General features: G+C 38.7%; 1 protein-coding gene across 2 annotated transcripts in view; it reads left to right on the forward strand.

Annotated features, from left to right (window-relative positions):
* The window catches only part of LOC131976306 (rap guanine nucleotide exchange factor 5-like), a 28141-nt gene that overhangs the window by 2719 nt on the left and 3500 nt on the right, over window positions 1-21922 (forward strand). Inside the window, exons 2-15 of one of the 2 annotated variants that reach the window (XM_059339275.1) lie at window positions 3036-3137; window positions 3813-3933; window positions 8618-8696; window positions 9371-9539; window positions 10119-10216; window positions 14198-14228; window positions 14433-14511; window positions 16459-16608; window positions 17095-17192; window positions 17937-18059; window positions 19780-19958; window positions 21109-21199; window positions 21300-21350; window positions 21619-21706. In XM_059339275.1, the coding sequence (XP_059195258.1) occupies window positions 3036-3137; window positions 3813-3933; window positions 8618-8696; window positions 9371-9539; window positions 10119-10216; window positions 14198-14228; window positions 14433-14511; window positions 16459-16608; window positions 17095-17192; window positions 17937-18059; window positions 19780-19958; window positions 21109-21199; window positions 21300-21350; window positions 21619-21706 (1459 nt within the window). Of the gene's footprint in view, window positions 1-3035; window positions 3176-3812; window positions 3934-8617; window positions 8697-9370; window positions 9540-10118; window positions 10217-14197; window positions 14229-14432; window positions 14512-16458; window positions 16609-17094; window positions 17193-17936; window positions 18060-19779; window positions 19959-21108; window positions 21200-21299; window positions 21351-21618; window positions 21707-21922 lie in introns of both variants that reach the window. The other variant, XM_059339274.1, reaches the window with a different exon arrangement.

The following is a 21922-nucleotide window of genomic DNA, read 5'->3' on the forward strand; positions in this document are numbered from 1 at the left end:
CCTGAAACAGACAGTAAACTATGGAGCAGACATTACTTTGATAAGTCGTGTTTACTCTCCTGCTTCATGTTGCGTCATGCATCCATGTTAGGAGGACTTCTGTGGGTCTGGGTCACCTCCATGCTGTTCCCCCGGTGCTCCGTCTCATTACAAGCATCCACTCTAGAGGCCTGATTGGGTTTTTTTAGTGACACTAGCAACCACAAGGCCCAGTGCACTCTGAGTAGTGGCTTGCAGCAGCAGAGGCAGGATCAATAATTCATTGTGAGGAAAGGTTTGTTTGCTGTTTGACCCGTAAACACTGAGACACTTAATTATAGTCAAGAATTCAGCTTGCTCTGCTGACGCATTCAGGCAGAAAAACCAGTGATGGAGCTCAGGCACACTGTGTACGTCACGTCTCCATAAAGATAGCACCGCCAATGTCTCTTTCCCAAGAAGCAGGAAGCTAATCAGCACAGCCTTGCCTTTCTGGGAATTTTCTGGTTCTTTGCTTTTTGTCCTGCCTCCAGCCCTCTAACCCGTCATACTGTCGGTCCTGTGACAGGAGAATAACGTCTGTTTTTACACAGGACACGAGTCCAGGATGAGAGCTTTTATACAAGTATGCATGTGTGTATTTGTTCTTATTAACCCTCTATGGTACGCATTATGATGCCAGTTGAGGAAAAAAAGGTTGGAGTGTTTTTTGTCTGAAAATAGACTAAATTAACATATTCTGAAGAAATTTTCTTAAAAAAAACTTTTTGGGGAAGTTTTTGGGGTTTGTTGCCCGTAGGCAACATTGTACCATAACGGTGCACAAGTGAAAAAGAAAGTTTTTAAAATTAATTTTAACATAATTTATTTAATAAACATGTGTAAAAGATTCAGTAGCTTCAACAGGGTACAATACAAAACATTTTAAATTTAAAAAACATTATAAAAGGAACTTTTTTACCCGTTTCTTGTCTGTACCATTGAACCAACGACCCATTGAAATGAATGTCTTGAACAGTCTAAGTGTATGAAACTATCAAAAAAGAAGGTTTACTCACCTATCAGTAGGATTATAGTTTTTCCAGATGGAAAAGGGCCAGGAAATGACGTTTGAGTGTTTTTTTGTGGCGCAAAATGGCAAAGCTGTTTCCTTTGTAAAAGTCTGCAAAAAAGGGTTTCAATATGGCCTCCTGGAGGTCATGTGACAAATTAAAGCATTGCTATTGGTTCCCTATACTCTTCCCTTTTTTTTAAAGTATCCCATCACTCAAAAACATGCATTGTATAAATTTGACAGGCCAAAAAAGGGTACGCTGCCTGAGGGCAACACCGTACCATAGAGGGTTAAGATATAAAAAGGAAATAAATAACAAGTTTCCCTTTAACACATGTGAACTTTCCTTAGAGTCGGGAATCGCAGCACTGAAAGAACTGACAGTCACATTTCCATTAAAGGTTTCTGAGGCTCTAAAACATCTCTGCTGTCTGAAGATGTGACGGCCAGACTGTTTAATGTTAATGTTAAAAATGCAGGCCTCTCAGTGATGGACACAGTTGTGTGTTGTAGGAGATATTGTGTATGTGTTGTGCATCTATAATATGCCTGTTTACTTATGTATGTCCACAGATCATAGATAAGTGTTAATGTGCCGGGAAGTCATGTTCTGCTGAAGGCTTGTGGATGCTTTTCTGCAAAAGGCAATTAGGGCAGAAAACTGCAACCACTTCCAGTCTGTGTGTCTGGCTAATTGCATGCAGGGCGGCTTGTGTTTGTGTGACTGATGGCTGAGGAGAGCGAGGGGGAAGGAGGTGAAGGAGGTTAGCTGATGCAGGATGCGTGAGCGTGCACCATGCAGCGGACTCCTCATTAAGACCAATATCTCTGATCCAGACCCTCATTGTCAGGCAGCTACCAGACACATTTACACTTCAGAGACAAAGCCATTTTTAAAAAATATAATAGCAAAAATAAATGCATATTTAGATATTTCTTTTTGAAATGATGTTTAGTGTCCAGGCTGACCAGTGATGTAAACCATCATAGATATCAAACTACAGTATACATTAGGCTAAAAATATTAAAATATATGTGATCTCCTGGGTGATACGACCAAAAACATATATCCAAATATAGGTCATTTCATATCTCAATAACGATATATATCACGATATAACATTTTTCTGGTAATTCAATAAATAAATAAATAAATAATCTTTCTGTAGACTCAGCATTGTCTTTTGTGGTTCGATCCAGAACATTAATCCTCCTCCATATGACGTAAGTATTGCTGTAACACAGTTTGACCACCAGATTTTCTATATCATAATAGAACCACTTTAGAGAAAAAATCATACAAAATACATGTATCGTTTTGACGATTTTCTAAACATCTACATGGATACCCCCTTGAGTATTTTTATCACCTAATTAGTAGATTTAATTAACCGATTATATGAAAAATGATTCCACACCAATGAATCATTTAAATGGAAATGTATTGTCGTATATAAGTGGGATAAAGGAGATTTTACTGTCTATGACTTGGACTTTGATAGAAAAAAATAATGATTAGGTGACGCTGTGTGACTGCGTGACTAAGAGAGAAAGTAAAACAGAGTCTGGGGACAGGAACATGAGGATGAATTTATCATTCATAGCACCTCACGCTGGTCATAAGACATAAGAGATAAAACATAAGACATAAGACCAGCCCTACCATGTGAGTTTAGAGTGAACTGTGAACCACTAAACCAGAGTTTAACCCTGAAAACACAGCGTCTCTAGACACCACCCATAATTTAACAGGCTCTACATAGGAACTGGTAATTAAAATTTGTGCAAGCCTTTTATGTAAATCCCTGAATGGGCTCCAGCGATAAGGCCTGAATAATGATATATGGAAATTCTCTTTCATTTACAGTGCAGGGCTTTGACAGAGTATTATGATGGAAATCAGTGGTGATTTGTGTGAGTGGGAGAGAATACAGGGAATCTCCTTGGTGATAACACCTCCTCCCTCCTCCCTCCTCCCTCCTTTCTCTCTCTCCGTGGCCAGCCCCACAGTGACGAGGCAGTCCGAGTGTGTCTGAGGGAGCGAGGCCACGATGTGCTGGTTCTCCAGAGGATATCGTCACAGCAGCCAGCCCTCTCTGCATCGGCGAGGGGAGGAGGGAGAGAGGAGGCGAGGAGCAGGAGGTAAGCCTCTCCACTCCCCTCCTTCCTAGATTCCCTCCCTCTCTCTCTCTCTCTCTCTCTCTCTCTCTCTCTCTCATCAGTCTCCTCTCTGTCTCTCTGGATCACACACTCACTCTCACAGTGCTTACATCACAGCTCAGCACATAGACGACTACATTAAACACATAGCAGTGAGCAGCGTGGGGCTGTGAGGCGGAGCTTCAACTCTTCAGGAGCTCCTCCAGCCGTGACCACAGCAGGATAGTTCAGAGAGCTTCAGGACAGACAGCAGAGGACTCAGGCTGCAGGTGGAGGGATGGATGGATGGATGGCTTGGTGAGAGGGGCATGCAGCAGTAACCACGGCAACGTTGCCGGCGTGAGGGCACAGGGACTCTGTAAGGATGGGATCTCGGACTCAGCCGAACCCCAACCTGCTGCAGGAGCAGGGCAGCCTGCTGCACGCTGCCCTGGTGGAGCAGGAGGAGGACGAGGAGGAGGAGGAGGGCTCGGAGGAGAGCAGCAGCAGCAGCACCAGCCGGGCCGAGCCCCTCACCATGCCCACCTTCGACGTCCCCTACTTCCGCTACATAGACGACGAGGGGACGGAGGGAGAGGAGGAGTGGAGCAGCAGCCGCTCGCTGTCCTCCATCGAGGAGGACTCGTCCACTGACTCTGTTGTGTCTGACAGGTACGTGGTGGTGTCAGGAACCCCGGAGAAGATCCTGGAGCACCTGCTGAATGACCTCACACTGGACAAGGACCAGGGGGCGGAGTCAGGTCAGCATCAATACTTTAAAGTTCCTCTCCTTCTTGTCATACTCTATTTTGTCTCTGTGTGAATGAGCATGTTATTTATTTTGAGCCAAAAATATTTAGTGGGTTGATGGTAAAAACTTGTTAAAGTGGTGTTATTGTGCATGTCCACTGATGTTTCTGTGTGCTTCTGAAAGATAGAAAGCAAAAGACAGAAATAACTCAGTTTACCCGTTTCCCTCCCATCTCTCCCTCCCTCTCTGGGACAGCAGCCCCCTCTGGGCTATATTACTGGGCTAATCATGTGCTATCATTCCCAGAATGGCTCCAAGTTTGAGCCATTTAAAAATGCCTGAGATAAATGTTGCTCATATCTGATGCCGTGTCAGCCTGCGTGGCATGCGGTCCAGCCTCACAGCGACGACAAATGAACACATTTCCTCTCTTCCCAGCAGGTACATGATAATGTGACACTGTTGCCAAGGCAGAGGAGAGTGTTTGATTGAGCTGGAAGATGTTTGAGGAGGGAAGATGATTGAGAGCTGTAGCAGTCACACAAGCGAAGGGAAGCATAACAGAGAGAAATGACAAACACTGTCTGGTGGAGGAAAGGGGAAACAAGGAGGGAAGAAAAGGGGGATGCAGATTTTTCCTTGGAGATGGTCACAGATGATCTGTCATCAGCATGGAGGCAGGCTAACCTCATACCAGAGATCATTACTCATTTTGATGAGGAAGTGAATGAAATTGATCTAAATGTCCTCTGGGGAGCGATGCCTGCAGTTTGAAAATGGTGCATTTTACATGCACAGGAGAGTTATCTCATGTTGAATGGGATATTTTATTGCTATAATTGAATATTTAATATTGATGTGAAGTGCACCATGGAGCTGAAGTAGCAGGCGATAAGGTATGACATCGCTTTATTCCTCCAGTTAGCCTATTAACAGTAAAACGTAACCTTTTGGCTCAAATCCTGTTGGTTGAGTGAGCAGTGTGTTGCTCACCTTGCACTGAGTGAAGCCTCCATATATATATATATATATATATATATATATATATATATATATATATATATATATATATATATATATAATAGGAGCTGAGAGCAGAGCAGGATGCTGAGATGTCCCAGGGTCAAAGAGCCAGAGACCTGAGAAAGAGAAAGAATGAAGTGAGTCCTGACCAGCCATTGATCTGCACTCAGTGCTGTTTAATAGTGACTCCTGCTGGCCTTGGCTCTCTCTCTCTCTGAATACTGGAGCTCTACAGTCTCTACTGCTACTACTAAGTGTGCCCTTGGAGGTTCAGCTCACCATGATAGCAACAAGATCCTTGATTTCATCAAAAAGAGATTTATCTGAGCATCCAGCAGGCTGCCGTGTTTGCTCTCCCTCTCTAGTGCAGCAACATGACTGATGGTTGCATCGTGTTATTGACGTCGTGTTTATGAGTTACATGATGTACAGCACATTAGAAAGCCAATTTCATGTCATCATGGTAGCACTTGCTTCCATCTATACTCGGTACACAACATTAAGAATGCAGAGGAGCTTTCTGCAGGAGAAGGCACTTTTCCTGAAGCACCACGGGCATGTTAGAGGGAAAGCAAAGAGAAAAACTGCAGCAGAGAGTGGAGCTCTTCTATGTTTCCTTCTGTGGCGAGCATTCACCAAGTGTTCACTGTTTCCTTCCCGACTCCCAATCTCTGAGTGCAGCTATTGATTCTTGCTCTGCACAGATTCTGAACACTGCCAGCTCTGAAAAACATGTAATGGAACATTTGTGTTTTTAATGAGAGGATGTTCCAGCTCTTTTACTGATGCGAATGTGTGGAGATGTTGATGCTTATTTGCAGTGAAGAAAACATCACTTTCAGTGAGCGGATATCAAATGAAAAATGCCTAAATACAGACTCTGATTATAATTTAAGGCTTTTACACCAACAGGATGTCTTCTGGTGCTTACTGAGCCAATAAGTCACACATTAACATGCGTATTTCAAAGGCTAAATTGATCAATTTTATGAGCTCTTATTGAAGTGCAGAAGGGATTGGCAGGTGCATTGACAGTTTGATTGATTTCACAGGAGATTCCCGAGCTAGATCAATTAATCCATTCTGCATTTCCTCTAAAAGGGAACTAAATTTACTTTGGCTTGAGTGTCAGAAAGCAGGATTTTGTACGACAGAGCACCAAACAGCAACATATACGCTTCAGATTTCTGCACATCCCACATTCACTTCTCTGATCGAGGCCAACCACTGATCAAAACTGAATATTTTAAATAAAAATTGTGGGATGTGTAGGAGTAAAAAAAATAAATCAGCCCCAGCAGACTGTTAAACGTTATTTATACAGCACAGTTAATGCATAAATGTTTTTGGGTCAGTGAAGCGAACACATCTTCTGCCAAACTGCTTGAATTAAATCTACTCTGCAGGACATTCCCTGCTTTTTTTTATATATTTAGTTATTTTTTTGCTGTGTTACCAAGAAAAACTTGAGAATATGACTTTAGGTCGTGGAATTAAATATTTATTCTGTTTTTCCAACTTCAAAAAACTTGCAGAGAGTACAGCCTGGGGAGTGGTATGTAAGCTGTTACTCATGAGAAAGTGTTTCACTTTAGATAGCTGAAGGAAAATATACAAACACACAGCAGTGTACTGCACGGTGTGTGTGTGTGTGTGTGTGTGTAGGTACAGTAGAGTGTGTGGGTGGGTGAGTGATGTTCTGCATGTTGTTTTTCTGGCTTTGTGTGAAGGTGTGTTTCTGTTATGGAGCTACATGTGTAGAGTGTGTAGCCTCTCATAAGCAGCGAGTGATGCATACGCAGCTGCTCTGCACGGATTAACATAATGATGTCAGGGATCCTGTGGACCAGAACGCACACAAAGGCCCTGGGAAGCCAGTGTGAAATTAAAGAGGAGAATTTACAATTCTGGGTATGAGGCACACTTACAGCGGGGTTGAGAGGACGTTGGTCCTAATAGGATTTGTAAAGCTTTTGGCTTGTGGCCGGGCATCATGAGCTACTGTCCTCTCTTTCTCTTCATGCTCCATTATTGCTAAACTTTAATCACAATTATTTTAGTCAATATATATTTTTTTAATTATTATTTTATTTATTTATTTGTATTTTATTTTATTTATTTATTTATTTAATTTTTTTTTTTTACAATTATTTTAGTCAGTATATTTTTTTTATTTATTATTTTATTTATTTATTTATTTTTATTTTATTTTATTTTATTTTATTTTTTTATTATTTTTTATTTTTACAATTATTTTAGTCAATATTGAAAACTTTGTATTTTTTTTAACGTTATATATAATTCAGGTACAAAAATAAATGTAAAAAATATAAAGAAATAAATTAACTAAACACGTTTAAATAAATGTAAAAAAATAATTAATGAATAATAGATAAAAAACATAAATAAGATCAACTATGTAATGTTTGTTCACTTCCACAGCCGACTGAGAACCACAAAACATATATTCAGTATATACAAAAAATAAATAAAAATAGATTACATCAATTATGTTGCAGTGGGCCGCCACAACGTACTCAAAACTGCGAAACATATATCCAACATTATGGAGAACTATATTCAACATATTCCAGTCAGTGACTCAGCAGAAATGGGCTAAAAGAAAGATAAAACAAGAAAACCAACAGAATGCAGCACAATAATTGTTTTATCTGGATTATCGAGTTTCGAGTCAAACATGTAATTTAAAATGAAATGTATTAAAAATTGCTTAGCCCCACTTTTTTTATGTCACTTTTTCATGAAATGCACTTTTACAAATTTGGGGAATGATTACATGCATTTTAAAATTCTGAGATTCTGAGATAAAGGGACTTTAGATGTGACAAACAAACTGTAAGTGCATTTCATGCTAAGGGAAGTTGTCAAAGCTAGCTGGTGATCCATTTGACCAGCTTTAATTTAATCCATTTACAGAAACACTTAGCCATGCGTAACCTTGGCAAGAACTCACACAGCAGCAAAGACACAGCAGCAGAATCATGCTGCATGTAAACACATTAGTGATGGCTCAGCAATATCAGGTTGTTTTGTTTTTAAGATAATCACAAAGAAAATATAGACTCCATCAGAGGTCAGAGAGTCAACTGACACATTACTGGCTTATCTTTACTGATACAGCCTGCAGAGGCCAGTGTGTGAGATTGCAGATTAAGCCAGTAAAGGCTTGTTTGAACTTGTCGGAGCGAAGGGAACAGAGGAATCCTCCTCGGTGGTTTCAGCACCAGTGATTATCTGAGAATAATGCGCCATTGAAAGGTCTTTTACATGATACTGGCCTCTGAAACGTCTCTGCGTCATGCTTGTTAACTGATATTTGAGGGCAGAGAAAGAGCTCCTCGTGGTGTTATTATTAAGATGGAGTAGGAAACAGCAAAGCCGAGTCTCAGAGCTGCCATTGCAATTAAAAGTACAGGACTACTGTAGAGAATGTGCAGCTCAGAAACATTAATCATACAGTTGTCAAGGTCAGTGTATCTGCCCTGCAGCATCCTGTACACTGTAAACCTAATGAGGCGTGTTTATAACCTGTCTGCAAGTCAGTTTAACTTTTAAACTCTTGTCAGTGAGAAATCTTGTATTTCTAAAGTTATATTACTAAAAACTGTGCTGTCTTTTGTCCTCTGTCAATAAAATATCTATCTCTGCAGATACACTGCTGGATGATTTCCTGCTGACCTACCCAGTGTTCATGTCAACCAGCGATTTATGCCAAGCTCTGCTCGGACAATATCCTTCATCACAGAAACATAATTATATTACAAAGATTCACAAGAGCTCCTCGTCTGGATTCATTTCATAATAACCTTCTTTTGTGAACGCCACAGACAGAAACACGGCTGCTTTATTGAGTCAAAGCTGCCCCACTCCACCATCTAGATCCAACGGGCTCTCTAAAATAAACCTTAAATAAACACACAGACACACACAGACGCAATAATAGGGAGCATATGCAGGCTTTTTATGGTTCCAATGAGAGAGGAAGTGAGAAAGCGAGCTGTTGAAACATTTTAAACATTTAGTTGTAGTGTTCTGTAATGGGGTATTTGTTGGGTGGGAGATTAAAAGAGGTCACAGTAAATGTTTCCTTTATTTCCTTTGTCTGATCCATCTTCATTATGTATGAAAAACGTTGACAAAGACGAAAACGAAGGACATTTTCACTATAATTTTAGTTAGTTTTGTAACCACACAATACAGTTTCAGTTCATTATCATTATCATGTAACCTTTGACCCTTAAAACAAAGTCTGAAATCTAAAAAAAAAGCCTTTAAAGAAGTGAGGACCGGCCCAAATGTCCTCACACACAGGCTTTATTCATACGTCATTGTATGCTGCATTCAATGATAGTAAATATAATAATATAATGACCGTCTGTGCTGAAGCCTTAACCCAATGCCACCTATTGCACCAAGCGGCAGAGAGGGAAGGAGGACAGGAAGGAGGACAGGAAGGAGGACAGGAAGGAGGCTCTGGAGAGGAAACGAAAGGTCCTTCACCTGGTGTCCCAGTGGATGTCCCTCTGTGGAGACTTCCTGAGGGAAGACGAGCACGTCAAGCTGTTCATGAAGGTAGGAAATATAACGGACAGAAGGGTGGAAACTGGCTGTGAGGGGAAGTTAACCCTTTATCAGGTGAAGAACTATATTTGGTAACTTTAGTGGATATCAAGCTGGGTCCCCAAGTCTCTCTGTGAGGTCGTAGAGCCACATGGATTCAATCAGTAAAGATCAGGCTACGTAACTAGATTAAAGTGGCAAATCTACAAGAAAAAAAGTCGCCGATTTGAGAGATTTCCAGTGGCAAATCTGCGCAAAAGAAGTCGCAGATTTACGAGAAAAAAGTGAGAAAAAAAAACTACTTTTTTCTCCCAGATTCACCACTTTAAATCTCCTAAATCTGCACATTTTTTTTCTCGTAGATTTCTCTTTTTTACCATTAATTTGAGATTTTTTCCTCCTAAATATGTAACTTTTTTCTCAAAATATGACCCCCCTCCCCTGGGTCCGTATGGTTTTTTTTACACATTCTGGCAGTATGTAATATCCTCCAATATTCTCTAGGGTTGAAATTTGGAATTTGCAAGTATTTCAATGAGTGTCCTATTAAGGGTTAATATGGGAGAAATGAAACTTGACATTTCCTTCCAGACTCTGTGTCGTTACGTGTTGGATGACCTGTATGAACATCCGTCGCTGGAGAAAGATGTGGGAGACCTGCAGAAAGTCTACATGCTGCACCGCAGACAGTGAGTTACCACATCACTTAGTTTGTTTTCATAAGCCACATATAGACACAGGCTGATACAATACCTCACTGTATAAATGATCTATAGAAACACTGATGTATCTATTGATATCAGGCCCTGGTGTGTACAACAGCCAGTCTGAATGTTGGAGGTCTGAAAGGAAGCAGAGACACTAAACTGGTCTCTGAGAGCAAAGAAAGAGCTGCTTCTCTGCTGCAGCTTTTATTTAGCCTCTCATCAATGAATGCATTCACAGACCGGAGAGTAATTACAGTGTTCTGGGTTGTTATGAGCAGAAATATGAAGGTCATGGAGCTCTTTAACTTGAAACTCGAAAATTGAGGAAGTATAGGAATTTATGAGAATTAATGACAGCTGTCAGAAATGTTTGTCACTTTCCAGAGAAGAAAAAAATCTCTGCTTCTTTTTACTGGACACAATTTCAAACTAAAGGCCACTTCCACATATACACATATGTACAAATAAATGCAAAAAACATAGAAAATACAGTAGGAATACACTAAACTTCACTGGATTGGTAAAACTGATCTTTTTAAGCAGAATGTGCATCAACAATAGACTATAAATCACCCATTTGTTTGTGTGACTACAGTTTTAAAGCCTCAAATTTGACATTTTAGCCATCAACATCTTGTTTTTTTAGAGACAGAAGTGAATATTAGGGTGAAGCTGGGGAGGGGGGAGTTAAGTTATCTGCTAATGTGCTAGCTAATTAGCTAGCATGGCTAGCAAGGTGCATCTGTATTTCATTTGAACTGTGACAGTAATTAGGATGCTTTCCAAAAAAAAAACCCTAAACAAACAAAAAGACAGCCAACTCTTCAGAATATCATTTAGCATCTCCAAACTCTGAATAAGATATTTTAGGTGACCAGAATATTACAGTTAACTATTATTAACTAACGTCACAGTGTGACAGTGTGCTGGTAGCAGCCTGTCAATCACATGGCAGCCCCGCCCTAAACATGGCCGCCCCGCCCTAAACCACCTGCTTATCTTCTGTTTTACTCTAAAGGGGCCATGATTTACAAGATGAACCATAAACTTGCTATGAGCCCATAAACTCTTTCAGAAAGTCTTTACTGAGGTGATAAATCAAGTCAGAAGAACAATTAGATTTCTTTCTGCAACCAGTGGAGTCGCCACCTAGTGGCCATTAGAAAGAATGCAGGTTTAAGGCACTTAAACCAATATTACCAATTCTTTTATACAGTTTATGGTATCGAACATAACTTGACACATCCACATTAGCAGTAACATCCACATTTATGCTATCAGTTAGCTATCAAGTTATGAAAGGCAGCAAACTGAATGTTTAGTGCCTCAGTAGAGGCACTAAAAAAAAAAGAGTTAAGTGATTGGAGAAAGATAAAGTTACATAAATACAGTATGACTACATGGGCTTTTTAGTCAACACATTTTGGTACAACTGTGCAAGATGTTCCCTTTGATTTAGTGCCATCGAGTACATGTTTTTAAAAAAAAAATTATCAGTAAATCTAAAAATAAACCGTAAGAAATTAAAGCGGAATTATATCCACTTGACTTCTAGCTGACATAGACACAAAATACTGAAGATTCAACGTCAAAAAGAGATAATAGAAATGAGCAAAAAGGTTAGAGATGAAGTCTTACAGCGTCTTATTACAGATCATTACCCTCATCTCAGTGCAAAAAGGAGAATATTTACACACAGATCTGACAATTGGTGAATGTTAGTCATACATAAAGAATTTCCTCTTTAAAACTATTTATATATATAGACAAATGTTTCTTGTACATTAAGTTGTGTGTGTGTGTGTCTGTGTAATTCATGTGCTGCACATTAAATATAGAACTTGAAATCAAACAGATTTCTTAATCAACATCTGACTGAGTCTTGAATATTTGGTCTTTTTTGCAGCAGTTAAAGTGGAACTGTTGCATAACTACATTTTCTTACTTTTATAAAAAGTAAGAAACCCTAACCCTAACCCGCCCCCCCCCAACCACAGCGTCCAATCAGATCTCCTCCCTGGGGATCCTCCAACCTGCCACCATTAGAACCAGTGCTGATAATTCAACCTCTCTCCATTATCTTCCTGCTTTATTCATGTTTACTCTGCTACAGCAGTGGACTCAGTGAGGGTGTTTCTGACTGACATGTTCTTACTATTTATGAGCTTTTCACAATCAGGCTCCCTGCGGGGGAGGACAAGGTTGACTGCTTTGTGGCAATCTGCTGCCAAGTGAAAAGCAAAAAGGTGTCATTTTTTACAGAAAGAAGACTCGTTTACTCCTTTTGCTCCCGTCAACTTCCATCTGGCCTTTGTGCAGAAAAGAAAGCTTGAGTTATCTGTTTCTAAAAGCTCAGGAATCAAACGGCGTTTGTTCTCCTGCACTCTGTCATGTGCCGTTGTTTTTTTTAAGGAACAAGAGAGTGAATTAGATCACAAGCTGTGTTTTGACAGTACAGTGGGAATCAGGTTTTTCATTAGTGCAGGACTGCTGGTGTCCAGTGAGAGGGATCCCTCAGGGCAGGCTTTGTGCCAACATGCCTATTGTGATGCAGAGCCCAGTCAAAGCTGAGGGATGATAATGGACACGGGGCTATCCATCATGCTAGCCGGGCCTAACTGATGAGAATAGGGTGATTAAAGGAGAGGATCACATTGGAAGGTCTAAAATCTACAAAGCACTCTAATCTCACCCTGACACCCATCTTAAATAATGGACTGAACGCTGCAGGGACTCTATATTTATATATGTGCATCACTTTACCTTGATTATTAACTGCTGGAGTTGTTTTTGTACTTGACATAGTTGCAGCCTGAGGAAAATCACCAGATCATTTTTTAGGACAAAGTACAGTTATTTACAGAAGCCCCGAGAGGCATGTGGAGAGAGAAAGAATCAGGTGATCCATTTTCTGTCTGATCTAAATGGTTTTATTTCCTGTGATTATGACTTAAGAACAGAGGGAATAAATGGTTTTGCCAGGATAATATTTTCTTAGTTCCTTGATGAAAATAAATTGGACAGGTACTCTTTTTTTCTGTCAGGATCATTTGTTTCAGTGTTTGTTGTTGTAATACCCGTTTCGGCCACAAAAGACTGAAGTGCACCACTACATAAAGTTCTATTTAGGATTAAAATCATTCATGTTTTCTTCCAGTAGAGTTTTAATTTCTTCATCTGCTCTTAACACAAGCTGCATAAATTGTGTGACTGTATAAAAATAATAAATATAGTCACTGTGACATCACCCATTGCGTTGTGGTGGCTGTCCCCATCTTGTTTTCTTGTTTTTTTTGCAACCAGCGCATAAATAAAACTAATAGGGAGTAAGAGGGACGCTAAATTAGCAGCTAACACTTGCACTAGCTAGCTAGCTTGGTTAGCAAGGGGCATCTGTCATTGAAAACAAACAGCGACTCCTCAGAGTGTCTTTAAGCCCAAAACACCAAACCAGACATGTTTAAGCAACCAAAATGTTACAGTTAACTGTATTGAACTGAAAAAACACTGTGGAAGGGTCAAGGTTTCAGCACTTTTCAGCAGTTTTACAAGTTTTCAATTGCAAGATAACCACACTACAAAGCATGTCCTGCTTTATTGTCTGTTTACCCTAAATGGGATCATAATTTACAAAGTGAACAATATGCTGTATTGAAAAAGACTTGAAACCATAAACTTCTTAGAAAAATGTTAAATCAAGTGAGAAGTAGGATCATTCTCATAGACTTCTATACAATCTAACTTCCTTTTACAACCAGTTGAGTCGCCCTTGCAGCTTTTTTAGAAAGAATGCAGGTTTAACACAGATACACCCTCTATTACTATTAAAACCTTTAATCCTGACCAAAAAACAACCTGCCAAACAGTTTTCCAAGAGAAAAAAGAAACGTGTAAACATGATCCAGTAAAACATTTCTATTCGCTGCATTTGTTGTTACTGATGTTGTTTTTTCTCTTTTTCAGTACGATGGATGAATATTCCCCTCAGAGAAAGGTGAGTGAAAAGATCTCATGTTTGCCCTCTTCTCCACAATAAGACAGACTTTTTAAACAACTCTTGCTGCCCACGATGACATAATACAGGCAATTGGAGCTGATTGTTTTACATTTCCTGCTTCAGACATTGTTCCAGCTAAACGCCTGCAGAGTTCCCAGCCAGTGTGAATGTGTCAAAAATCTACGTATTTCCCTTTTCTAGAGCAGAGCACTTTTCCACCAATTGAGCCTGAAAGAGAACGGGCTCCAGCCCAGAGGAGCCCTGAGGGACGCCAAGGAGGGTGAGTGGTCCAACATTCCTCCGTCATCATGTACCAGCATTGTTTCTGAAGGAGGAGACACGAAGTCGGAGCAGTAGAACAATAGGAGTCTTCCCAGGAACAGAAAGAAGAAGTTTGGAAATGCAAATTCCTAAGTTAGGACTTGAGTTTCTTTATTACATGATTGCTTTTTATACTTTCTGTTCATTTTAACTGGCAGGTTCTAGTTAGTTTTGACTTTATCTGCTGAGGTTTTCAGGTAGGGGTGTGCCATATCGTATCGTTCACGATAATATCGGTATATTTTTTATATGGTTAATAAAATGCATATCATGATATTGGCAACATTCCTACTTCTTGATGTATAGCGTAAGGTTAACACTTACACAGCTGAATATACCGAGCTGCTGCTTTATGCCGCTCGTTAGCCACGAGCTAACATTAGCTAACAATTAAAGTTGTTTTAATCACATAAAGCTACTTACTCTCTGTCGCTAAACACATGCAGCTTTCAAAATAAGAGCACAGTGTGTTAACAGAATCCACCACAGAACTTACAAGAAGACCGTCAAAATAAGAGCCTTAAATAAAACATACAAGAACCTTTATTCTCCTTTACAAAATGTCATTAAAATATGCCCCCGGAACCCCTAAATGGTTATTTTTATTATTTGCTCATACTCAAGAGTCAAGAGTAAATTTTTTTAGTATTTGGCAACTGTTGAGATTTGCACTTCACACTACATTTTAGATTTTTATTTATTTATACAGACTAAAAAAAATCATATTTTCTATATATTTTTAAGGATTTGGTGATATTGCCAAGAATATAGTTATCGCAAAAATAGCCTGAAATATCGTGACATTCTTTTAGGGCCATATCGCCCAGCCCTATTTTCAGGTAGCCTTCTTATTTTTCATTAGAACGACTTTCGATCAAAGAAATTGTCCCTTTTGACCTTTTAGCTTAATTTAGACAAATCTTTTATATCGGCTTGGTTTATAAAAATAGTACCACAGTGTTCTCCAGATGTTCTCTGCGTGGTCACGCTGCAGCAGCTGCTCTGCTCAAGGTCACCTGATCAATAAGAGGAGCCCTGTTAGATCCTGGACTTCCTGCTGGTTCAGAGCAGGTGACTTTATTAATTCATTGGTTTCTTTCTGGCTGAAATGCTGCTAAATGGTTAAATAACCTGTCAGCGTTTCACAGCAGCTCTAACAGCAACATGGACAACAACCCCAAACCCCTCAGGGGCCTAATGCAGCTATTCTCAACCTTGGGGTCGGGACCCCAATTGGGGTCGCGAGATGATTTCTGGGGGTCGCCAAATCATTTTGGAAGTCAGCTCTGTCTCCACTGTGTTAAAGCGTTCATGTGTTAATGTGTTTTAGTCTTTTTGGTCACTTTATGTCTTTTTTTGGGTTATTTTGTGTGTTTTTTGGTCATTTTGTGTCTTTTTTTTTTATCATTTTGTGGTCAATTTGTGACTTTTTTGGTAATTTTGTCTTTTTTTAGTCATTTTGTGTCTTTTTTGGTAATGTGTCTTTTTTTAGTCATTTTGTGTCTTTTTTTGATCATTTTGTGGTCAATTTGTATCTTTTTTGGTCATTTTCTTTCCTTTTATAGGTCATTTTTTCTTTTTTGGGTGATCTGAACTGTGTGTGTGAGATTGTGTTCAGTGAGCGGGGGTCGCGGACAACATGCATGTTAAATTGGGGGTCGCGACTCAAAAAGGTTGAGAACTACTGGCCTAAAGGACATTAAGAGCAGGCATTATACATTAAAACTCCCACTGTCTATTTCAATACTTTTACTCTTAATAGTTTACATCAAAATACAATACTTGCATCAAGTTTTGAGTTAAATGATACCTACATTAAATTTCCCAGACATGTAAATTACTTTTTTTTTTATTAAAAAATGAATTCTGTATTGCTCCTGACTGAAACATATGTTGTCTCTTGCAGTGCTGTGTCACATGTACATCAGCATGGACTCGTTCCTCAGTATGAGGGTCCAGGTTGGAGTCGTGGCCCAGGAGCTGCTGCAGGCGGTGGCAGACAGGATGGAGGTCCCACTGGGAGAACTGGTGCTAGTGGCCGTCACTTACAATGGAGGTAAATATCATTATAACTAACCAGCTACAGTCATTACAGCAATACATGATAACTCACAGTCATGGTGGCAATCTGAATTCAATCTATGATTTGTGTTTTTGATTATTAACGTTTTTTTTTTTTAAATCTTGACACAACTAATGTCCAGAATAAGTATATAAACTATCCTGTAATATAAGTAGAACCTGAAATAAAATATGTCTCATGAAATACTTGCAAAGCGCTTTAATCTCTCACTAAATTTCATATTTTTTCCCATCTTGAGTGATATATTGAGCCCAGACACCAGAGCTGACCTCATATCTCCCCAGTGACGAGAGTTAAAAGAGAGAAACGTTTACAGTCCAGAGAATTAAAGTCAGCGTCTGTTATCAGAGATAGAAGCGACGCGGGCCACCTCAGAGTCGACTCTTATCTCTGCTGCTGATAGCTGCGTTACACGCCGCCTGGCAGCTTTTAATGGTTTTCTGCTGTTTGTGGTGGCAGGGCGGCTCCTGCTGCAGCCTCAGGACCGAGTCTTCTCCGAGGCTCTGCGGCCGGTCGGGAGGCTGCATGTCTGCAGGAAGGACCTGGGGGAAGTCTTGGTGAGAATATCTGCAATGTGTCAGTTATTTATGGCAGCTGTTCTCAACCTTGGGGTCGGGACCCCAATTGGGGTCGCGAGATGATTTCTGGGGGTCGCCAAATCATTTTGGAAGTCAGCTCTGTCTCCACTGTGTTAAAGTGTTCATGTGTTAATGTGTTTTAATCTTTTTTGGTCACTTAATGTCTTTTTTTTGGTCATTTTGTGGGTTTTTTGGACATTTTGTGGTTTTTTTTTTGTTATTTTGTGTCTTTTCTGGTCATTTTGTGGTTTTTTTTTGTCATTTTGTGTCTTTTTTTGGTTATTTTGTGTCTTTTTTTGTGTCATTTTGTGGTCAATTTGTGTCTTTTTTGGTCATTTTGTTTCCTTTTTTTTGTTATTTTTTTTCTTTTTGGGGTTATTTTGTTTCTTTTTTTGGTCAATTTGTGTCTGTTTTTAGTCATTTTGTGTGTTTTCTGGTCATTTTGTGTCTTTTTTTGGGTCATTTTGTGTCTTTTTTTGGTTATTTTGTGTCTTTTTTGGTTATTTTGTGTCTTTTTTGGTCATGTTGTGTCTTTGAGTGGGGGTCACGGACAACATGCATGTTAAATTGGGGGTCACGACTCAAAAAGGTTGAGAACTACTGATTTATGGTACAAGTGGTGTCAGAATAGTCTCTTCTGTTGTACATGTAACTAACCGTTTTTAGTCAAATTATAACAAAACATAATATCGTGTATTAATTTTCTCTTATTCTTCTCTCCAGAATCCGTTCACAGATAACTCGGAGCTGCAGCAGCGGACGGCTCGGATGCTCAGTCTGAACACGTGGGACGTTGCTGTCGCTCTCACCAACTTTGACTGGAGCATCTTTGACTCAATACACGAGGTTTGTCCCATAAACTGAATATCTGCTGCCTTTCAGAAGGGTTGAACCTGTTTTAACCCTTGTGCCTCCCAAGGTTATTATAGTTAACGAAAACTAACGAAATAACAAAAACTAGAATTGAAAAAACATTTTCGTTAACTGAAATAAAAATAAAAACGAGAGTTTTTAAAAAAACGATAACTAACTGAAACTGTATTTTGTGGTTACAAAACGAACTAAAACTAACTGAAATTATAGTGGAAATGTCCTTAGTTTTCATCTTTGTCAACTTTTTTTATACATAATTCTTTTGGTTGATATTAAATCTATTTAATCCATCTGGTTTTATGACTTAATAAACTTATTGGGGCTGAGATGGATCAGACAAAGGAAACAAAGGAAACATTTATTGTGACCTTATTGAATCTGGCACCCAACAAATACCCCATTACAAAAAACTAAAACTAACACTAAAACTAATAAAAACTAAACTAAAACTAAGCATTTTCCAAAAAATAAAAACTAATTAAAACTAATGAACTCACTCTGAAAACTAACTAAAACTAACTGAATTTGAAAACAAAAATTGACAACGAAATTAAAACTAAAACTAATGAAAAATCCAAAACTATTATAACCTTGGTGCCTCCCTCAAATGTTCTACCTCTAACCACCCTCGTGGACAAAATCGTCCACGCACACTAAAACTGCTATAAAATAAAAATACATCAATATTTTTTTCAGTTTTTTTTCATAAATCTCTTAAACAACTTCAGACTTGTTCAAAACTATCAAACATTAAATAATTTTCAAAAGTTTAACCCTTTATATGCCAGTTTATAAATTTAAAGTTTTCCATAATTTCTTCCAAAAAAACACGAAAAATGATTTTTTTCCCCATAAAATAAATAGTAGGAAGCTGGAATTTTGGTGGTGATTAGAGTCTTGGATATGTCAAAGATTAGCAACAAAACTGATTTGATTGCATTAGTATTTTTTATGTAGTGCCAGATACTCCCTCTGGTGTCCCTCGTGGACAAAAACGTCCACGCACAGTAAAACTGCTATAAAATAAAAATACATCAAAATTTATTTCAATTTTTTTTCCATAAATCTCTTAAACAACTTCAGACTTGTTCAAAACTACCAAACATTAAAACATTTTCAGAATTTTAACCCTTTATATGCCAGTTTATATATTTGAATTTTTTGAAAATGCCTTCCAAAAAAACACAAAAGATTAATTTTTAAAATATATTTATATATATATATATATATATATATATATATATATAAATATATATACAAATATAGTACTATAAAAGCTGACCCGCCGGTATTATACGGCACATTTACCGTTAATACTAGATTTATTAGTTATTTTATTTTTAAATGTATTAACCTGTTGAACAACTTTATTTTGATATTTAAATCAGAAGGATGCAAATAGAAAAGAGGCATGCAATTTTTATTTAATAAATTAATGACATTGATGTGTTTTTTATTTGAAATTTGATTTTGCATGTCTGCACTATTTAGTTATATATTGTATGTTTATAAGCGTTGCTGGTTCCATATTTAATGTTAAAGCAAAACATGTTTGGTATATATTAAAAGGTTTATTTGTTCAATGTTGGCCCGCGATTTTATTCAAGTTTTAAATTTTGGCCCATTGTGTATTTGAGTTTGACACCCCTGTGTTAAGCCTGTATGCTCATGAACACGTGTTGCTCTTCTACAGCAAGAACTCGTCTATTTCACCTTCAGCCGCCACAGCAGCAGCAGCCACACGGTGGCGCTAGAGCTGCTGCTGCAGCGCTGCAACGAGGTCCAGCTGTGGGTGATGACCGAGGTGCTGCTCTGCCCCACGCTCTGCAAGAGAGTCCAGCTCATCAAGAAGTTCATCAAGATCGCTGCTCAGTTAGTAGAAAACACACATTCTGCATTCTGATCAGATATCAACTGATTGTCATCATATTCACTACCGGTCAAAAGTTTTAGAACAGCCCAATTTTTCCAGTTTTTTATTGAAATTCAAGCAGTTCAAGTCAAATGAACAGCTTGAAAGGGTCCAAAGGTAAGTGGTGAACTGCCAGAGGTAAATAAAAAAAGGTAAGCTTAACCAAAACTGGAAAATAATGTACATTTCAGAATTATACAAGTAGGCCTTTTTCAGGGAACAAGAAATGGGTTAACAACTTAACTCTATGGAGTCTTGGGCTATTTTGTCCATTTTTTAATTCTTTTCATGTCTTTTTTTGGTCATTTTGTGTCTTTTTTTAGTCATTTTGTGTCTTTTTTTGGTCATTTTGTGTCTTTTTTTAGTCATTTTGTGTCTTTAGGTGTCTTTTTTTTGTCATTTTGTGTCCTTTTTTTGGTCATTTTGTGTCTTTTTTTAGTCATTTTGTGTCTTTAGGTGTCTTTTTTTGTCATTTTGTGTCTTATTTTGGTCATTTTGTGTCTTTTTTAGTCATTTTGTGTCTTTTTTTGGTCATTTTGTGTCTTTTTTTAGTCATTTTGTGTCTTTAGGTGTCTTTTTTTGTCATTTTGTGTCTTATTTTGGTCATTTTGTGTCTTTTTTAGTCATTTTGTGTCTTTTTTTGGTCATTTTGTGTCTTTTTTTAGTCATTTTGTGTCTTTAGGTGTCTTTTTTTGTCATTTTGTGTCTTTAGGTGTCTTTTTTTTGTCATTTTGTGTCTTATTTTGGTCATTTGGTGTCTTTTTTTAGTCCTTTAGTCCAACATAAAATGTGATTTTGAATCTTTTTTTTACTTTCAAAACACTATCATGCTCAATAAAGAATTTTAAATGTTGCAAATGTGCATTAATTTCAGAGTAGACTGAGACATTAAACTGCATCATTTTCAATTAAATTCTGGAAAAGTTGGAGTGTTCTAAAACTTTTGACCAGGAGTGTACATGCTGGTTTTCACACCGTGGCGTTTCAGCCCCAACATCTAGAGTGAAATGTTTTAGACTTGCCCCCTCTAGTGGCAGCTCAGTGAACTGCACCTGGTGATTCCTGGTGTTGAGTAAGAAGCTGAACTGTGTCTCCTCTCGTCTCTTACAGCTGTAAAGCTCAGAGGAACCTCAACTGTTTCTTTGCCATCATAATGGGCCTGAACACTGCAGCTGTTAGCCGCCTCAGTCAGACGTGGGAGGTAACGATGAGCTTTCCTTCTTCTTTTTCTTTCATCTGTGCCACCTTTTATGTAGAAGTGCATAATATCTGAAAAATTATTATTGTTATTGTCCTTGCAGAAAATTCCTGGGAAATTCAAAAAGCTGTTTTCAGAGCTGGAGACAGTTACAGTGAGTGTTACTGATGTACAATACACTGTTCATATCTGATTTGAAATGAAAAAAATAACTCCAATGAATCCCCTTTAATAGGGAATAAAAAGCTGATCTATGAGGTGAAACAAACAGATGTTTTTCATTTGGAAACAGGTGTTTTAGATGATCTCTGGTCTCTTATGCTGCAGTTATTCAGCTAACAAAGTCTGCATGCAGAGACACACACACACACACACGCCTCCCTGGAGGATTACACTCATTCCTTCTGAAAATGTCTTCACAGGACCCGTCTCTGAATCACAAAGCCTACAGGGACTCCTTCAGGAAGATGAAGGCGCCAAAGATCCCTTTTCCTCCTCTGCTGCTGAAAGGTGTGCTCATTATTCTGTTGCTTCAGTTCAACACAGCTACTGAACTCTGCACGCACTGAAACATTCCCATCAGGCAGATCTGACTATGATCTATGTCAGCTGTTCTCAACCTTGGGGTTGGGACCCCAATTGGGGTCGCGAGATGATTTCTGGGGGTCGCCAAATCATTTTGGAAGTCAGCTCTGTCTCCACTGTGTTAAAGTGTTCATGTGTTAA

Source organism: Centropristis striata, chromosome 8, assembly GCF_030273125.1.
Source record: "Centropristis striata isolate RG_2023a ecotype Rhode Island chromosome 8, C.striata_1.0, whole genome shotgun sequence".
Classification (NCBI taxonomy): Eukaryota; Metazoa; Chordata; class Actinopteri; order Perciformes; family Serranidae; genus Centropristis; species Centropristis striata.